Source organism: Cottoperca gobio, chromosome 21 (genome assembly GCF_900634415.1).
Source record: "Cottoperca gobio chromosome 21, fCotGob3.1, whole genome shotgun sequence".
In the NCBI taxonomy this organism is placed as follows: domain Eukaryota; kingdom Metazoa; phylum Chordata; class Actinopteri; order Perciformes; family Bovichtidae; genus Cottoperca; species Cottoperca gobio.
Window position 1 is genome coordinate 6,307,373 of NC_041375.1, and position 19,487 is coordinate 6,326,859.

A 19,487-nucleotide genomic window follows, 5' to 3' on the forward strand; every position below is an offset into this window, starting at 1 on the left:
TCTGAATACATGCCCCTGAGCACAATTTACACTTTGACAGTGGGTACACTGGAAAATCACATTGGCACATAACAAGATGCTTTTGTTTCACAATGAAGCCTCATCAGTGCACAAAAAGGTGGTTTTAAGTTAAAAAGTAATATAGACAATAACTGGCTCTATTAGTTGCCCTGACTCATCACAGTCTATGTGCACTCACTGCACTTTACGGGACAAATTCTTGATTCAAAGTTTTATAACCGGGATGTGCGTGTATAATTTAATCTATACTGTAAACTTTACACAGTTTTATATTCAAGGTGATGTTAGTGATGAAAAATATTAAACCCCAGGACAAATTCTGAGAAGCACTTTATGCAACAATGGTATTTATTCAATGTAACTTATTATATTCAATGGATTTGAATCCGAACTAATCCATGCTGAACTTTGATTTGAATCAGCAGTGCCGATATCAAGCACTATTTGCTTGGGGGCTTTTATTGTGAAGCAGCTCCAGAAAGTGTTCATTGACTTCATACTCTCAGTAAATGCACCCAACAGTTCTCTGCTACAGGCAGTGTTGCTTCCTTCCAGCCGAGGGAAAACTCTTTGGTGGGGAAGTGCACTAATAGCGATGTGGACAAAATTAAATGGTGGGTAGAGGTTCTTATCCTCGACAGTATATCTTACTCTGTGAATCAGACAGAATATTGAGAATTGGCCTTTCTCTGAAGCAATAATCAAACTTTTAAAAATTTTTAACAAAGAAACCTTAAATGAGACTTCTTTTACCAAAACTAGGATCTCAAAGGTCTAGAAAACTTGCCGTTTCTTGTTGGCTCTTTGAGTCAAAAGGTACATTATGGTCACATTCCAAGACATGCTCATATCTAATAAAATAGAGGCCCACCTATTTGGCGTGCAGACTGTCCACTGACAAACTTCCCAAGCTAACAGCATTCTTAAGATTCTCCTGCCAGTCACACTGGACAATTTATTGACTGACCATCTAACAACCTTGATGCAATGTTTCAACACAGAAGATTCTAAGTTTATAATTCCTAACAATACACAATGACAATCACGTCAATAAAGTGTGTTGCACAGTAACAATAATTCAAGATCTCCGTACCACTGACACTTTGAGGTTTGGCAGGAATAGGTTAGTTTTCATCACTCTGGAAGACTTAAGGCAAGGACTCAAAGATCAAACGTCTAAGAAAGAAGTCTGGATCATTAGCTACAAATTATAAAGCTCATGTCTAGGCATGTGCCAGAGACATTGATTGCTTAAGCAATTTCCAAACGATAGAGAAGCATTTTAATCTTGTGCAGTGTTTCGTCAGCGTCTGATGAAGACCGTAAATGAGCAATAGGCCATGAACAATCATTAATAAAACTGATGGTTAATTAAGTGATTGTTAAGTAAAACATTTAACAAGTAAGAAAAACAAGTCCTGGAATGTATTTTGCTAAAAAAGTTTAATTTGAAATATAGTTATCAGATAGAGCGCTTATATTTATAATTCTTTCAGTGATTTCAAAGCTACATTTTGCAATGCTTGACATATGCTGTCATTCCCATGGTATGTATTCTTATCCTTTATCCTGTAGGCAGCACTGTGACCCTGCTGAACCGTGTCCATATTGGATTTCAGTTCAAGTATAGAGAGTTTAACTACTGTATGTTAGGGCAGTCAAGATACAAAGTGAAGTGAGTTATCTTTTGAGGGCTGCTGCCTGTAATTTAAACCTCCTCTAATTTCCCCCCTTTTTCATCATTCTGAGTATTCTCAGATTAGAACCTTTTCTGTGCTACAAACTCTGGTCTCTTATACAGTATGATACAATTGATAGTTTGACACAGTCTAGGATTATATACATTCAAAAGCTTTGAGAAGCTTTGAAACTTTGAATGATAAGGAACGCTTTCCTGTGAGCTTCATAGAGTTGATCCTCTCTGGAGATGGAAAGCAAACGACACTTATAAACATTATTATGCCATTCCAAGTCCCTCACTCGTTTTTTGCTTTTCATGGCCCATCAGATCCTGACAATCACCACGAATGCACACATTCTACCTGCCTGCCTACACAGGCCTATGATTTACCAAGCAGCTAAAAACGCTGGCAACGGTACAAATGCATATGCACATCCTATCAGCATTCTGTATAAGCCAAAAATGAATTTCCATCCATTCCTGTTGTTGCTCCTGAATGCATAAGTAAATAACATTCCCCCCTGAAGACGTGGGCTTCATGTGGAAAGAATGTGCATGCAGATCTCATTTGCGCGTTAGCCAGGTTGTGTGAGCAGCAGATTGTTAGATCAGTTCTTGTCGGCCATTCCCGTCTCTTTGTCCTTTTGCTGGTTCTTTGAACCCGCTAGGCCTCACTCAAGTGTTGAGTTTCAGCTTTGCACAGCACTTCAAGAACATGTCAATGCAGATCAACACTTTGACAGTAAATCCGACCATGAAAGAGGGGTGCAACTCTTCTTTTTTTGTCACAAAGCTTCCTCTTTGCATGGGAGGGAATTATAGGCCCAAACCCTTGACATATACCGCAGACTGATACATTCCACAGTGAAGACTCTGCTACAATAAAGGAAAGCAAATAAAAGCAGGGGATGTGTGCTCCCCCACTTATATACCAAGCACTGGACATGTTTCATATGTAAATGTATTTTAAGTGGATAATCATTGAGTTGGTTAAATTCTCACAACATTTGAAAGAAGCTCACTGCTGATAGCCGCGATCCATTTCTTCAGTAATACTTGTGATTTGGATACCAAGTACCATTTACATCTAACTCACACATACATTAATGAGAAGCATAGACTTTGACCTTTCCCTCAGTTGATCCCCTCCTGTCACCTAAAGAAAAAGTCTCACCTTCTACAATAAGAGGGGTGTCGACGGGGGCACAAACTTTTAGCTTACATCTTCAAACACCCCTCAGTGAATAAAGTTGGCGAGTTTATACTTCACCTTCAACTGACACTTTAATCCCCTGTAATGAATGGTGACAATGGCTGGAAGGGAATGACGTTATGCCAATGGCTATAGCAGAGGCCGGGGGATACAGTAGATGAAGAGGAGTAAGCGGGACAATGAGGGCTTTCATCAACAAGACAATATCAGGGCTCTCAATTGGTACAGGCCAGACTCGGGTCCAGGGTGCCAGCGTTCATTGGGCACTTTAGCACAAAAAGCCCACAGGTCATGTTCTTCCTCTGTTTCAGCTTAAGCCAAGCAAAGGCATGTTATAATCCACGTGATGGGGCTTTGGTGAGCTGGTACACCAACTTGATCTAAAACAAATGAACTCAGTGAACCAGCTCAAAAATATGTCGACCCCACAGCCCAGATGTAAGACGAAATAGATTTTAATTTTCTTATTTAGCTAGGTATTTAAAAAATGCTAACCAACAAGAGCTAGGACAGAATATTCTTTATTATACCTGTTAAAATATTATATATTTCGTCCAAAGTAAACATGGATAATGCTCCACCAACCCTTCAGACAAGCAACAGGAAACATTTAGGTTTAGGGCAGAACGCAGACACACAAAAGGACTCAGATACAGATCAAAATACAAACAGAGTAAAATCATTTATTCTCAAATACAACCTCTGATCTAATCTATGTATAGTGTGCCAAACCAGAAATCTAGTTATTCTCGCCTGAAGGCATTCATAGAGCAGTGACCTTATCATGCTTTCAGAGTTTCCCTGAGAGAGAAAGAGAAGAAGGTTGGAAACAAGAGATGGAGTGAAAACAAGCACAAAATCTGCCAAGTCCCAAGGCCAGCGTGTGCCTGTTTAGGGCTCCAGACACTTCAAGCAAACAGTGGGCTGCCCTGTTCAGTTGGGTCATGTACTGTTTTGCTAAAGAAATAAAAGATTCGTATTAGTTATGTCCTCTCACTCAGGTGCATAATCCATGTCATTTTCAGCAGCCAGTAGGCCTTGTCCTGTACTCTTTGTAATTGTATCTTTTATTTTGCAAATTTGCGACGTGAGGCGACCCAGTCATCTGTTTTTGTTCATTGCTAAATCTTTTAAACCTTCAGAAGATATACATATGATAAAATATGTATCTATTTTCTCTGATATTGCTTTAAAAACATATTTGTCGAATCATTTCAGTAAATGAGCTTCACAACTTTACTGCATAGAGTTCTTTCTGATGGATAAATGTGACGGTTGTTGATAGTTGGCTGAGCTTATTCCCGTGCTGTGTAGTGCTCCATACAAGCTTATAAAAAAATACGAGACTGAAATGCAATTTAAACATTTTTAATTTGACCAAAATCTTTATTTTCGTTGAAAAGAAGAGATTAAATATTATATACATTACAAAAATAAATGTCAATGCAGAAGTTCTGCTTCCTGTGCTGCGTGTTCCATATCAGTACTACAGCAGCAGCACGCAATGAGCAGTCAGGAGGACTTGGAATAATTTACTAACACACATTAAAGTTAACAATTATGACAGCAGAGTTTAAGAGATTAAAACCAGGAGATATTTTGGCTGACTAGATTGACTGAAATGTTTAATATAATTTGATGACATTTTCTTTGAGTAACACTAAAATGCCCAGACTTTTAGTCAACTAAATTAACGTTTGACAAAAAAAAAAAAAGAGGGTGTTGACTTAATATGATAAAAACTAACAAGGCAATTTGACACAGGACTAAGACTAAAAAGAAAAATAGGTGAGACTATCACTAGTTGAGACGGACCAAAAAGCTGTGAGTTTAGAGAGAACACATCAACATGTGCTCAGAGATGTGAGAATAGATCAGTCCACTACAGACACCTTTACTTTCTTACCTTCTATTCGGCTTTTAACTTGGGCAGAAACATTCAAGACAGGAAACTCAAGGTTACACAAACTTTACAAAGCCATGTCTATTACCACGCCCAAATAATAAGGTCATAAACCCAAGTTGTAAAACCACAGGGTTCTGTTGAACATGGCACTAATCGGATTTGATGGCAGACCGTTCAGCCCATCTCCCCGACTGACAGTCCCACTGTCTCAGCAGAGGAATGACCCTGCAAATCTTTCACTGGACCTCTAAATATTAACGTCCCCATGGTTGGCCTATGTTCCTGCTCTCTAAACCTCTCAATGGATGGCACTGTGCCACCTGGACCCATAACAACCCCCGAGTGAATAGAGGGCACCCTTTATTGTCTGCGAGCTCATGATTCACACAACAATTAGCAGCTTCCAAGTTACGACCGAAGCATTCACTTTGTAAAAATCTAGGCTGAGCACATGATCCGACAGGACCGCTATACTTCTGCAGTGATGGAATGTAACGAAGTACATTTACTCAAGTACTTGAGGACATGTTTGAGGTACTTATATATAATTCTACTTGATAGTTATACTCCACAGGAATTCATTGTACTTTTACTCAACTATTTGTTTGACAGCTTTAGTTACTAATTAATGTTCAGATTAAAAGGATATATTATAATATGATTATAAAATGGAACACACTGTTGAAGATTAAACCAGTGGTTTCAAACCATTTTGACTGCCAGCTGAGGCTCCGTCTCACACTTCTGTTGTCTATGAGTTGTTCACCTAAGAGACGTTTACCCTCTAAACTTCTCACATGGTTTCATTTAAATAACTGTTGGACGTTTGACTCCAAGAAGTCAAAGTATCCAATATTTCACAGAAAAGTCCAAAAATGAATAAAGATTTGTGTAGCACAGCTTTGTGATATCTCATGACTACGCACATTTACTTGTGACCTCTAGGTTGGGAACCACTGGACTGAACTTCCTCAAGCTGCTACAACAGTACAATGCTAGTTACACACTGATTTAAAACTGAAATGTATTATATCAGTCAACACAGTGTTTTTCCTGTCTTTGTTTCCTTCACACATTGTTCTATCTTTAAATGTAAATCCACTACCCGAAATGACATCCAATACTGAGTCTGGCCAAGTCCAGACTCAGTATTGCACCTGTAAAGTCCACCTCTCAGTTTGGGACAGGTACAGTGAAGACAGGCCATGTCATCGAAGCCAAAAACCTCGCCCAAAGTCCTACTTCCGGCAAGACCATAAGAAAATGGAGGATAGAGGTACAGGACTCAGCAAATCCCTCTTTTGTCACAGGAGCTCGAGGCTTGATGGTAATCTCTCCGTCCCATGGGATTCTCCTCACTTCACACCCCCATGGTGTGAGATTTGTGCGGGGGTAAAAAGAGAAGTGCCTACAGACATGGCAACTCTTGAGGGACGGGTGAATGAGTGGAATTCAAGGATGCCTTGAAAAGCGCCCTGCACATCATGAGAGTCAATCAGAAGATAAGAAGACGTGGAGAGCAAAAAGAGGGAAGCAACCACAAAGTGAGGGTCGAAAACGCACAATGGCATTCCCGAGAGGGGCCTCGTGAAATGCTGAATGGTCTATTCATTCATTAAAAAAACGCATTGGGTGGTAGCTGGTGCTTGTATTAACTGTGTTCACATCTGAGAGTTAAAAAAATGCTTATTTTAGGTCTAAATCTGAAAAGTAACTTTGAAATAATGTCAGAGGATCCCATCATAACTGTAGGCGATCTATAAGGTCTTGGTCACTCGGGATTAGCCCTACTTCACAGAGAGTGAAAAAGCTTATGATATAGATTTCTTAGGACAGGAGAATGTAAATGGATGCAGGGGGGGGGGCTCTAGTTTCATGCCTCCCTGTGTTCAGCAGACTGTCAGTGAGGACAAGTGAACACTCCCTAAAGCTGGAGACGGGGACAAAGTGCCAGGTAGACGGATCTGGTTTCCTTTGCTACAGCCAAATACGGCTTTGTGGTGGAAAAATCTGCACCTGGTGGCCATGGAAACCAGTATGCACCCAGCTGTAGCCTACAGAGCTGAAAACTGACCACAAGAAGTAGAAGTTAGCCTGAAGTGTAATGGTCTCTATAGAGGCTGAATGCCCTTTGCCAGGGTACTCTGAGTGGTTGACAGGTCTATAACAACATTATGTTTTCACATTACACAAATGCATGTGCTACTGTGTTCCCCAGTGGTCACTGTGGGTTTCTCTGCTGCTTAGAGTAGCTTAATAGCTTGCTCCAACATGCTGTAGTCTATTAGTATTAGTACTATTTAGTAAAAATCTAGATATGAAGAAGCATTAGCTGTCTTGCTACAGCACTTGTGATGTACAGTGAACCACAATTCATTTTGCCGTGATGCCTAGAATCTTTTCCTGGAGCTAATACATTTCAAAACCATCTTCAAATGCATAACTGTGGTTACAGTGATGGACGAGGCTCAGATTGACTTTTGTCGGTAATACTTGAGCTTTTACATCTTGCACTGAGATCTTTAAAACAAACCTGCATACACTGTAGTGTCCTGTTATTTGCAGAGCTTCACACCTTCCACTAACTGTTACCATCGATTCCGGCTGGAAAAGACAAGCGAATAAGTGAGGGTTTCACCGCCAACAGGAAAGAGGTGCTGAGAGGTAAGAGGGCACTCAGTGTGCCATTAGTGCTGGAGATAGTTGGGTGTACAGAGCAAGTGGCCGTACAAATCCTCTTCTTTTGCAACATAAGCAGTAATTATGGTGTCCCTCTGTATTTTGCCGCTGTCAACCTAGCATTTTGACATCAGGGATAGCAGGAACAGCCAAGCGCACCTGAAACACTGAGTGGTGGGAGCACATAAAAATACAAATAACAGCTCTCAGCAACATTCAAAAGGATGCTCTGCCCTACAAAGCAAGATGATAGGGATCAAAAATACTGAGCAAAGCCTTGAAAGTACATTTCTGTACACATGCTAAATAAACTATGTTTATAAGGCCTGCTCATGTTTTCACTGCCTAGTTTGACAGCTTGGTCAAAGTTTTATGAGCCAGATGAGATTTTTCAATTTTATGTAAATACATACCACCTCCAACTCTCCGAAACACTCCCACCATGCACTGCGCGACTGCTTCTCCTGATCTCCTTAGGAAATGAATAGAAAGCGTTGAGACGCCCTCCATCGCCAGATCTGGTGGACATGTAGCGTTAGGCTGCTCGCCAGCGGGGGAAAGCCAAACCCAGATTCACTCTCTTTTTGGAACGAGCTTTGTCCACTTGCCGTTTTGCATCGCTATATGTGCGTTTTTCCAACTCCATGTCGGGCAATTCTGTAGCTTATTATCGGATGCGTGCTTACAATCGGGCACCTGGTCGCTCCGGTGTTATAAAGGTTGTCGCCCAAAAAGGTCCTGAACACAGCAAAATATGCAAATATAGGCATTTTTAAGAATTAAAAATTTAGAAGGATTCTTTTTGTACGAGTCTATACATTGTTTGTTTAGGAAAATCCTCATTGCACCTTTAAAATAGTATCACCTTTGGAGTAATTGTCTAAATACACCAGAATGTACACAATATTTATTGTTAGACAGAAATAGGAACAAACAAAGCAACAACCACATTAACTTTATGCTTCCCAAGTGTACATCCAGCCTAATTTGAAACAGTGTGCCTGGTGACGCTGGGGTGCTTCTCAAACTGGGCCTTGTTTCTCAATGTCCTGCACAGATATACAACTCTTCAGATTCACTACAGGATCCAGATGGGTTGAATTAAGTAATCAAAGCAGGATGTGGTTTTCTTATTAAAACACATACACATTGAAGTAAACTAAACCGTATCTCGGTTTCCTTTGCACTCTCCTTAGGAAGTGGTCGTCATGTAGACACTTTTTCTGTTCTGATGCTGGACAGCTGTGCTGCCTTAGAGTGTGGTCCTGTTACGCTGTACCACTTTTAAGAGACAGAAACGGCCATATAAACATTGTTGTGACAGTCTTTATGAAAGAAAAAACAGCTACATATGGGGTCTCAAATGTTTTTACAGCAAATGGGATTCTAAAAAGGCCTGTTCAGTCCATTACTGAAGCGTCTGAAACTTCCCACTCACATGATCAGCAGAGAGCTCGTATCTGATTTGGGTATTTGAGAGTGACAGACAAAACACTGTTGCCATATGCCAAACTTTAAAAATACTGAAAAAAGAAGGCAGAGAGTGAAGAAACAGACACACACTTGACATTTTGAATGACCCCCACCCACAACTCACAACCTCACAACCTCACGCACATGTCAGCCAAAACTGCAAAGTTACAAGCCAAGCTCGACACTCAAAGATATAAGCCATTGTCCTAGCAGAGGTTTAATGGCCTTTTAAATGCTGCTGGCTGACATAACACAACAAAACAATGCGAGATGGAACTTCTGAGCCCTGATACAAGGCACCTCAGAGATGTCGATCATGAATAAGTAGGTTTACGGACTAGAAAATCCAGGGATTAGACATCACAAGGTTCACTGAGTCAGCAGAATAAGTGCACAGACGGCCTATTTATTTCATTTGAGAGTTACAATGATTCTAACAGAGGCACCAATCTAACGGTGGTTGAACACAGGAAACCTTTACAAACCACAGCACATACTGTCAGCTCTAGTTTACCACAATTGTGTCTTTTCGGGAATTCAGCGCTTGTCCATGTCCTCCATTAAGAACATGTGTTTCTGAGATTCACATGTATTTATTAACGACATCTGTCCCCGAATTTTTTCTATCTAATAAAGTCAAAATGCTAGAAGAATTGAAAATAAAGGGGGAAAAGTGCTGTTTCTTCACCTATCTTTGCAGCTGCAGGGACTAAACGAGAAAGGTTCAGATGGTAATTCTCAGGGCACATCTAAGATATGGAAGCAGATGTTTTCCTGCAAATGCTGCAACTATACGTGACGAGTCAACACATGTTTGTCAAGCGGTGCTTTGCTTCAGACCTACTATTCCATCACATTATCACAACATGAGAATCACCAACGACAGCTGAAGATAATCAGAAGGAAGCTGCAGAATCACTTCAAATCCTGTCAATCAAAAGGTTTGCAACTGATCTCAGTAAAAAATAGATAGCATACTCAAATAAAGAATATTGTATATGTATCTGAAGCAAATGCAGTAATATAAGAAACATGTTTGGTTACCCTTTCCCGGCACATTGAAAGCCTGTCTCATTTAACTTTTTTCAAATGTTTTCCTGTACCTCTGGCCATCATGCCCCTGCACTGAAAGAGAGAAAACCACAATCCAGCTGTGATTTTTAATGTGGCATCTAATTCAGCCATTAAATGGCCCGGTGGGGTGTCCTACTACAGCCGTTCCCCTCCCCCCTCCTCCCCCCACTCTCCTTTGGCAAAACCACACTGGGTGCATGTCAAAGATCACATGACAATAGGGATTCCTGACCCAGCCAGGGACTGGGAATAATTCAGCCCTAATTCAACCATGTCGCAGGCAGCCAAAGCGTTGCTCTTGAGACAGAGCGGCAGGCCTTTTCAACCTGGACAACGACAGACGGGACAGCATTCCTGTGGGAATGTCTCGTTGTTTGAGTGTTACTTGAAATATGTTTTACCCTTTTCAAGTTTTTCTTGCCTATTCTGATCTCCACTGAGGTTGGAGATTTATCAAGATCCAGCATGTTAATATAAAAGAGAGCAAAAAAGGAGGGCCAACAGAAGGTAGATGAACCTTTGGGTTAGTTACAAAAGATAATACAATGAACACTGTAGGAGGTACAGTCAAAGTGTGTCTTCTCGGAAAGCCCCTATAAAATACTGCATCAAGCTGGTAGTGATCACAGTCAATCAAATATTAATCAATGTCCTCTCAGTTTCCTCTCCCTATCGTCTGACAGCGACACAGTTCTCCAACTCAACGTTTACTAAATGAAATGATGGACATTAGTGAGGTTCAAAGATAAATTATTCAGCAGCAGAAGAGAGTTCTTTCATTCAGAGGCTCATATAGCACTTAAACACCATAACCATTCAAATAAATGATCCTTTGTGCTGAAGTTATAACAGCTGGAAAGATACATGTAAGAATTCTGCTTGTGCTAACAGGTCATTACATCGGAGGGGAAGAGGGCGGAAAGCAGATTTTAGCCTTTTTAGATGCAGTCTCTGGTCAGACAGTGCAAGACACAGAAACCTCCTTTCCTTCTGTTTGTCCTGAGCAATGCAGACTTTGGACTTGAGAAAACCAGTAAACAGTCCTTAAGCCACTTTGACCTTCTCAGAATGGGCAACATGCTGCGTTTTATCACTGGATTATAACAATGTGTCATCCCAGCTTTGTAGCAACCATCCCAGTCAGTCTGTTTGTGAAAGAATAAGCAGTAGACAAATGCAATCCAAGCCAAGGAAAATACAGCAGTGAGCAAACATAATGTCCAAAGTACAGTACAGTGTTGCTGCAACTTTCTCAAGTTAAATTGTGTGAACTTAGGGACACATCTTGCAGTTTTATATCATTTGTATTACTTTTTCATAAAGGTTACAAAGATTGGTGCTAAATTGGGTAGATAAAGTGATGCAGCCACCCAAAAATGTTATTTCTCAATGCAACCCAGATATGTACTGCTTTAAACTCTTATTGTGAAGGGAGCGCATTAGAAGATGAGTCATTAACAATGGACAGAAGGTCGCTGGAAAACGTTAGAAATGTTGCAAAAATATAAAGTACTTTAACGTCTCAGCATGCCATTAGAGCCATGACATTTATGTTCCCAGTGTATGTTCTTACCTGGCCATTGCGATGCCGCTGAGCTGACAAGAATAAGGACGCAGCAGAGAAGGCGCTCCAGCCATGAGGAACACCTGCAGAGGTAGCAAGGAATCACATTCACAACTTTATCGCTTCAGTAAAAGCATGAAAAAAAGTTGAAATACAATCGCAAAAAATAAGTACCTCATCTTCATCTCTTCTTTCTCAGATACAGAGTGGGGAAAGCCACATGGACTGCTCGGTGGCAACGGGGTAAAAAGTGTTCACAGCTTCCTTGGTCCAGCACTGCTGCTGCCTGCACGCGGCTAGAACAGCTGATGGGGGACTCAGCGCTTTGCTGGAGACAGAGGAAGAGAAGTGACCTGCAGGAGTTCACATCAGCAGGGACTTCCGCCAGGTCCTAAAAGGGAACAAATTCCTCCGATTGGCATGTTGATTAAGAAAGTCATCCAAAAATATACTACTAATAATAATAATAATATTAATAATAGTGATAATACTAATAATAACAATCATGATGATTGTGAATGTGTTTGTATTTTATTTATTGTGTAATGGTTTTTAAAATATTAAAATGTATATGCTTTTATTCATTTTTGGGGGAAAAAAAACTCTTATTTTAAATAAATAAAATATTTTATCAACCGTATGATATCCACAAATCAAAAGTCGCATTCTTCCATTGTTTAATATTTGATAAATCACAATGGAAAAGAGAAACAAAACAAAACAGAAAAGCAACAACAACAAAAACAAACAAGGTATACCCAAAAGATCCAAACAAACTCATCCACCTTCAGAGATTAATATGCAATTAAGTAAAACATTTTATAGTGCAGTCATTGTACTGTGAAACTACAGTATGGTATCAATTAGATAGATAAGTGAAACACAGAGGACCAGGTACATTCATACAATTGACCTGACAGGTGAGTCGTATTCAGGAGGCAACACAGACAGGTTGCCAACATATGGTCATCATTTCTTATTGAAATGATCATTGATCATTTCTTTAGTGCCATATAAGATATGTCTGGCTGGCCAGAAGAGGGCATAGTTGTTCCTTGATCTCTAGAACTTGAGTTAGAATATCAAACACATGGAACCAAACATCTCTAACATATGTATTACCATGGCATCCTATTCAGTGCAGCTAGCAACCAATTCTTTATTAAATGCATCTCCAATTGACTTTATTATTTAGTTTTAATTACAGAAACATTCAATGGCATCTGATAGTTAACATTGTAGATCAGGCCCCTCTGAGTCGCATGTGTTTTTCCCATAATGTCTTAGATGAGAGGTTAGGGTAGAAGGGAACTGTTTCAGCAGCAGTAAAAAGCCCTTTTCTTCCCTGCTTCTCATGTTTTAACAATGAGAGAACAGACCGTGTGTGTTTCTCCTGACAGACCTGAGGTTATGCCCCTCTGCTGTCAGTAGCTGGAGTCGATGTGAATAGGTGAAAAACTACAACTTGAGCTGTGTAAACTTAAGTCTTTGACCGGAAAATCTTCTGCCATTCATGCAAAGTGTACACTGTCACTACCTTCTCCAGATGTAGTGGGCTCACAAGAACGGACTTGACAAGATAATGACCATGTGTAGTTTCAGTGGAGGCTTATTTACTTTGCTTTATCTTGCAGAGAGGTAAGAGAAAGGTGAGGCTTCCATGAAGAAGAGATATTTTAACAATGTAAAAAGAAATGTAATTGCATTCCTCCAAAAACGAAATTGTAATGAAAAGCCATTACATTTAAGGCTTCAAAAGTGACCTTCTGTATTCTTGTCATTTATGATCATACTGGGTGAGCAAATCAAAATCTAACCTACAACATCGCATACTGTACCATAACTCGCTAAGCAACTAAAATGCCCACGCTGCGAAATATTTATGTACACAAAAGAACAACAAGGGATATATATATGTGCAAAACAACACAGTTGCATAAGTGAGATGAAGGCCATACTGTATGTACACATTCTTCCAAGGCTCTCTCTTTCAGTCCCACTTACAGCCTCTGTTGAATCATACTCATATTTAATCAGTCTTGGTATTTGCCCTGAAAAAGTGTGAACATGAGCGACGTTGTGGGATGTTGCACTTACACAAGATGACCAACAGAGGACGAAGTCGGTCTTCTTTGCAGCAACATTTGATTCTGGTCCTGCACAATTCATCCTTGCATCGCTGTCATCCGACACTATACAAATGCGTTTGATTGTGTTTTTCTTTTCTTTTCTTTTTGCGTGTCTCTCTGTGCTGGAACACAGTATTGTCTGCATCAGAGTGGAGCTTGTTGGGCTGAAAAAACAATGGTAATCATGGTGTAAAATCTCCAAAACTCAATTGTGAATAATCATTAAAATTACATATATGTTTATTCTTTAGATGTGTATGAATGTTTATATGTTGTCAAACACACCAAACCAAAAAAAACATTAAAAAAAAAGGATGTAGCTAAATATAAGCACTGCTATATATTAATCAATTTAGTTTTCAGTTATGATTGAACAGTTTGATAATAGTATTCATCTATGTTACTGAACTTCCTTGACATGTACCAGGGACCTGCTTTCAGCGTATAAAGTGAGTTTGTCATCACAGGTAAAGGCATCGGGTTCAGCCCTCTGGCACCGTGTATTACACTGTGCTGCATTAGCGGATTATCTGCAGGCCTCCAGGCTACTGTCTCAACACGTCCTCAGCTCTGTGGATGTCTGCTTTGCTCACATTCCAATGTCAGGGAAAAGAAAGGCAAAATTGTCTGTTAAATGCTATGTTGCAGTGTAACCCTACAGAGAGCAGGCGGGACTCTTTCCACACAGAGTATTATATAGGGCCAACTGCAGCTCTATAATGAAAACATAACTTCAGTTATTATCATCTGACGGGAAATGTGTGACAGCTGTAGTCATGCTAATTGTTATGTCTTTTTTTTTTTTACTGGGAGCAACAGTGGAAGACTTGCTGCAGTACATGATCACAGGGTATTACAAGTAAAATGACAACTTAATTAATAAAATAATAATAAATAAATAATAATAAATAATTTATGAAAGTTATATCCAACTTGATTACTTGGAAAGCTGGACACCTTATATAAACTTTATATAAAAATGCTTTATTGCCATTTCTCAACAAATTATTTAACTAATAATAAGAATAAGAATATTAATATATATATATATATATATATATATATATATATATATATATATATATATATATATATATATATATATATATATATACATATATACATATATAGATATATACATATATATATATATATATATAGATAGGAACATTTAAAAAAGAAAGATAAATAAATAATGATACAAACATTATATATTAAATATACATACCAAAGTGTAAGATATTAAGGGTAAACATACAGATATTGAATACAGCATTATTTATCCTATATCTGGTATTTCCCCCATTGTAAGATATAATCTTCCCATCTGTCAGTCTTTCTATAGAAAAGTTGTTCATGTGAGGCCACTTTTCCAAGTTCTAATAACCAATAAGAGGGAGCTTCTGTCTGTTTCCATCCCCTCATTAAAGTCTGTCTAGTTCTGCATTTCCAGTCTTTTACAGCTAATGGATCATCCAGCACATATAAACTGGGAGAGAATTCCAAGTCATTGTTAGAGATCTCCATTTTATCGACCTTTAACTAAATGTTGATGAGGTGAACTGCCGTCACTGAAGTGCTGCATACAGTGAATTCTTGGTGTTTGACATGCCTGGGGAGTGACGCCACTGTTTGCAAATGTATTTATATTATTAATTATTGTTTGTCTTGCCCTCAACAGAGAGGGGGACAAGCCCCATCACCATCAACGGGACTACAGTGGAGACAATCAGCAGCTTTAGGCTCCTCAGGGTTCACATCAGTGAAGACCTGACCTGGTCACACAAACATCGTCACAAAGACAGCAGCTCTTCTTCAACATGGACTCCAGGATACTCTGCAACTTCTAACCATCCAGAGTATCCTGACGCTCGATGGTACAGTTGCACCGCCCTATAAGACTCTACAGAGCACATCACCAGGACGGAGCTGCCATCCATGGAGGACCTCTACACCCAGCGGTGCAGGAAGAAGGCACACAGAATCATTAAAGACCCCCATCACCCCGGCAACAAACTGGCAGACGGTACCACAGCATCCAGATCAGACCAGCAGACTCAGGGACGGTTTTATCCCACAGACCATAAGACTGTTGAACTCCTGAGCTCTGTGAAGTTCACTACTTACATACAGTACCAGTCAAAAGTGTGGACACACTTTCTCATTCAGTGAGTGTGTGTCCACTGGTTGACTGGCACTGTATGTTTAAAGTACACACACCTGTTTATTCCACATATGTATATGTTATTACAGTATACAGTATTTAAAAGTGTACATTGTGTTTTATCTTATTCTGTTTTATATGTATATATTCTACTTATTCCTGCATTTCACTTGCACCATTATGTGTCTTGCACTATTTGAATTACCCTATATTCATAACTTTATTTATTGATTAAGTATACTGTATGTTGCATTAAAATTAAAGGAGCCTTGGACCTTACATTTTCATTGCCATTCAAAGCCTTTGAATCCTTGAATCCTTGAATCCTCTGTCCGAGTGTCTCCCACATACATATAACAAGCCTCCACATATAACTGGTTCTCACTCAGTGGGCATTGGTCTGTGAGAGGCTGCGTAAAACCTCCATCTAACGACAGCTGTCAGATAAATGTAGTGGAGTAAAAGTGAAATATAGCCTCTGGGATGTCGAGGAGTAGAAGTATCAAGTAGCAGAAGATATAAATACTCATGTAAAGTACAAGTACCTCAATATTGTGCATCTTAGGTTGGAGTCCGGTGCATGTTGTTCTGCATCCCTCTCTCCTCATCATGTATTTCAACACTGGAAGCTGGTCATTAAATGCACAACATCATTTAATCAATTTTGAATATATATACATTTTAATCCGATAAAAAGGCTTGATAATACAATCCATACAGTAGGTTCAGTGACTCAAAATACTAACAGAAACCTGAGAATCCTCAGGATTATATCATATTTGATAGATCGTTGGCCCGTCAAGGTTTCCATTGAAAAACTGATTAATTGCTTTATTTGTAATCTGAAATGGTCGACGTGGCTTTATAGAATATAGCAGTTAGAGTTGAACTTCAAAAAGGAGTTTGAAGTATAGAAACGTGTTTGAAATTGATCTTGAATAGTAAAACACCACGATTACATGATGAAACAACCATGACACACGTATTGATCCCTTCCTTTATAGTTCACGAGCTACGACTGTACTGAGAAGTGGATTAGACTAACCCATCGTCCGGATCCTGGAGGCCAAGATGAACTGGCTGTATTTACTTGGCAGAGTCACTGTTGATGAAACAGTGTTTGTAACCAGGTGGTCGTTCTGCTGATCCCGTCAACGCTGTTCACATTTAAAAGCTTCACACCATTTTCCAGTCCAATGACTTAGCGGTCTTGTGATAGGTGATAGCTTGACCCAAGTTTGTTTTCCATCATAACTTCACCCCAGCTTGTTTCTATTTGTTTAAAACCTTCTTAACATCCAGGACTTTCAAAGCATTGAGCTGAAAGAGCAAACATCTATAACCACATGTCAGTGTTTACTTGTGTTGTGGTGATGTTGGATTCTGAGACCTGGGACTGGGGGAGAGGAGAGATTTAATCGTTTTTGCAGATCTTTTGGAATTTATTTTAGCCTGTTCAAAGGAAATAGATTGAAACTTGATCTTAGAGCAATGTCAAGAATATCATTATGAGCAAAGTATGAAAACATCACTTGACAGTATTTCTTGATGTGGTAAACCCAAACCAGGAGTCCATGATATCTAATATACATTAAAAAACACTCTGACCTAGATCTGATTTTAAAGAGAGAGAAACAACACATACTTGAATGTGTTTTTTAGTTCAGGATATGTTGTTAGTCACAAAGCGTTTCATAACCAGCTACACGGCTATCGGTTATATCAGATTACTTCCAACAGCTGAAATGAGGAAAAGGGGGAGTGTGGGGCTGTGGAGCCACTAAACAGCTGAAGGGACACTGCAGCCCACGCTGAGACTCACTATCACACAACAGACTCACACACTGGAAAATCCAGGTCCACGTGCTGTCCAAACCCCTCACCACAAGGCATAGGATCAAATGCTGCCTGTAAAAGACAGAAAAGTAAGGTCAAACTGCATGAACTGTTGGTTCTGGATCGAGTAGTATAAAAGCCATTTTGGACCTATGACCTTATACAGTACATACTGTTAATAAGCTCATTGGTTGAATTAAAACTCAGTGGTTTACTAACGTGACTGCAGTTTACTAAGAAGACATTAATCATGTTACAGTGCTAACCTTTCAAAATCATGACCAAAAGCTGTTGCTATTTTATTTTCATCTACGTTCAGGTCGGACCATCTTTGCCACTGAATCAATAATAATATCACAACTGACAGGGCGCTGACGCAGAGATTTGAAATAAAACCGGTTCCACAGCATAGATAACTATTGCAATTTTAAACATTTTGCGTATTGCGTTAACATATATTGTGTTGTGATTCAGTAACTTATCCAGTTTGTCAACAACTGTTTTATCTAATAAGATAAAGTTTGGGACGCATTTCTCATTTCATCCCCAGTTTAAAAATAAACAAAATAGTTTAAATGAACTCCACCCCAACCAAGTGCAACATTAAAGTACCAACTAAATATTAATACATCGATAATAATTATCCAACAAATTCATAATCTAATGATTATAATTAATCAATACTTACATTACAGTATTTTTATAGTGGTATTGGTCACATAGGCAAAAGATTCAAATAATTCTTCCACCAGTGCTTGCAAGTGAAACTGATGCAAACTACACACCTATTCAAAATGAAGAAGTTTCCTTGCACATGTATTCCAAAGCCAGTTAAACAGCCAGTAGGACCGAGCACATGAACTCCATTGTACTTGCCACATGCAGGTCTTTGCATGGGATGGAGATGCTTTCCATACTGACAAGTTAAATATAGGTGCACAGTTCACACAATGCTGAAAGAGTAGATAATATAGCTGTGCTCAAGATACCTGGTCGGTAAATGATCTGATGGTCTGAATACTAACAGGTAAGATAATGTAATAAGCAAAACACTCACGTGATCCTTGCTCCAGGACCAAGATGGACTTGAAGACACACACATCCAGCAGGTCAAAGGTATGCAAGGGAACATGGCATTGACAGAAACACATCTGCACACATCACCTTTGCAAATATCCACTGAATTAAGCTGTTCGTGTCACAACACTGGCGCCTACATTACGTATAATAATTTGACTGCAGAGAGTTCAGTTGCAGATTCTGGTGAGTTCTGATGGTAGCGGGTAGCTTCAGCCCCAATCAACGGCAACCCTACAACCACATCACAACATACGTGTGTATCAGCAGAGAGAAGTATTAATGGTACAGGGAGCGGCAGCAGCAAAGGCTTCCCCTCTTCTATCCCATGTAATTATTCAATTATGCGAGGCTGGACTGTTTTCAGAACTGTATGCTGATAAATATAGACATGTTGAGGTTAACAGTGTTTACAAATCATAAAAACATCAGCTCTCAATTGTATGAGATTTAATGAAGGTGAGCTTTGAAATACTTGGAGACTAGAAGCGTGTTCCTCTCCTTCCATTTGTATTGCAAAGCCTCAAGTAAGCTAAGCAGTCTGCCATGCACTGGCCACCTGAACTATCTTTAGCCCCTGCTGGCAAGTGAATGGAAGTGCCTGACTTATCTTCACTGCTGTCATCAAGGCAGCCAGTATTTTTAGGGGACGGCAGCAGCTGCAAAAGCA

The 19,487-nt window shown here is 39.5% G+C and overlaps 1 protein-coding gene across 1 annotated transcript in view; it reads right to left on the reverse strand.

The window, feature by feature from the left end:
- The window catches only part of col18a1a (collagen type XVIII alpha 1 chain a), a 74,315-nt gene extending 62,398 nt beyond the window's left edge, over nucleotides 1–11,917 (reverse strand). The window contains exons 1-2 of the mRNA XM_029459664.1: nucleotides 11,786–11,917; nucleotides 11,621–11,694 (exon numbers count right to left, since the gene is read on the reverse strand). Coding sequence (XP_029315524.1) covers nucleotides 11,621–11,694; nucleotides 11,786–11,796 — 85 coding nt within the window. The 5' untranslated portion in view covers nucleotides 11,797–11,917. The remainder of the gene's footprint in view (nucleotides 1–11,620; nucleotides 11,695–11,785) is intronic.
- Nucleotides 11,918–19,487: the final 7,570 nt, after the last annotated feature.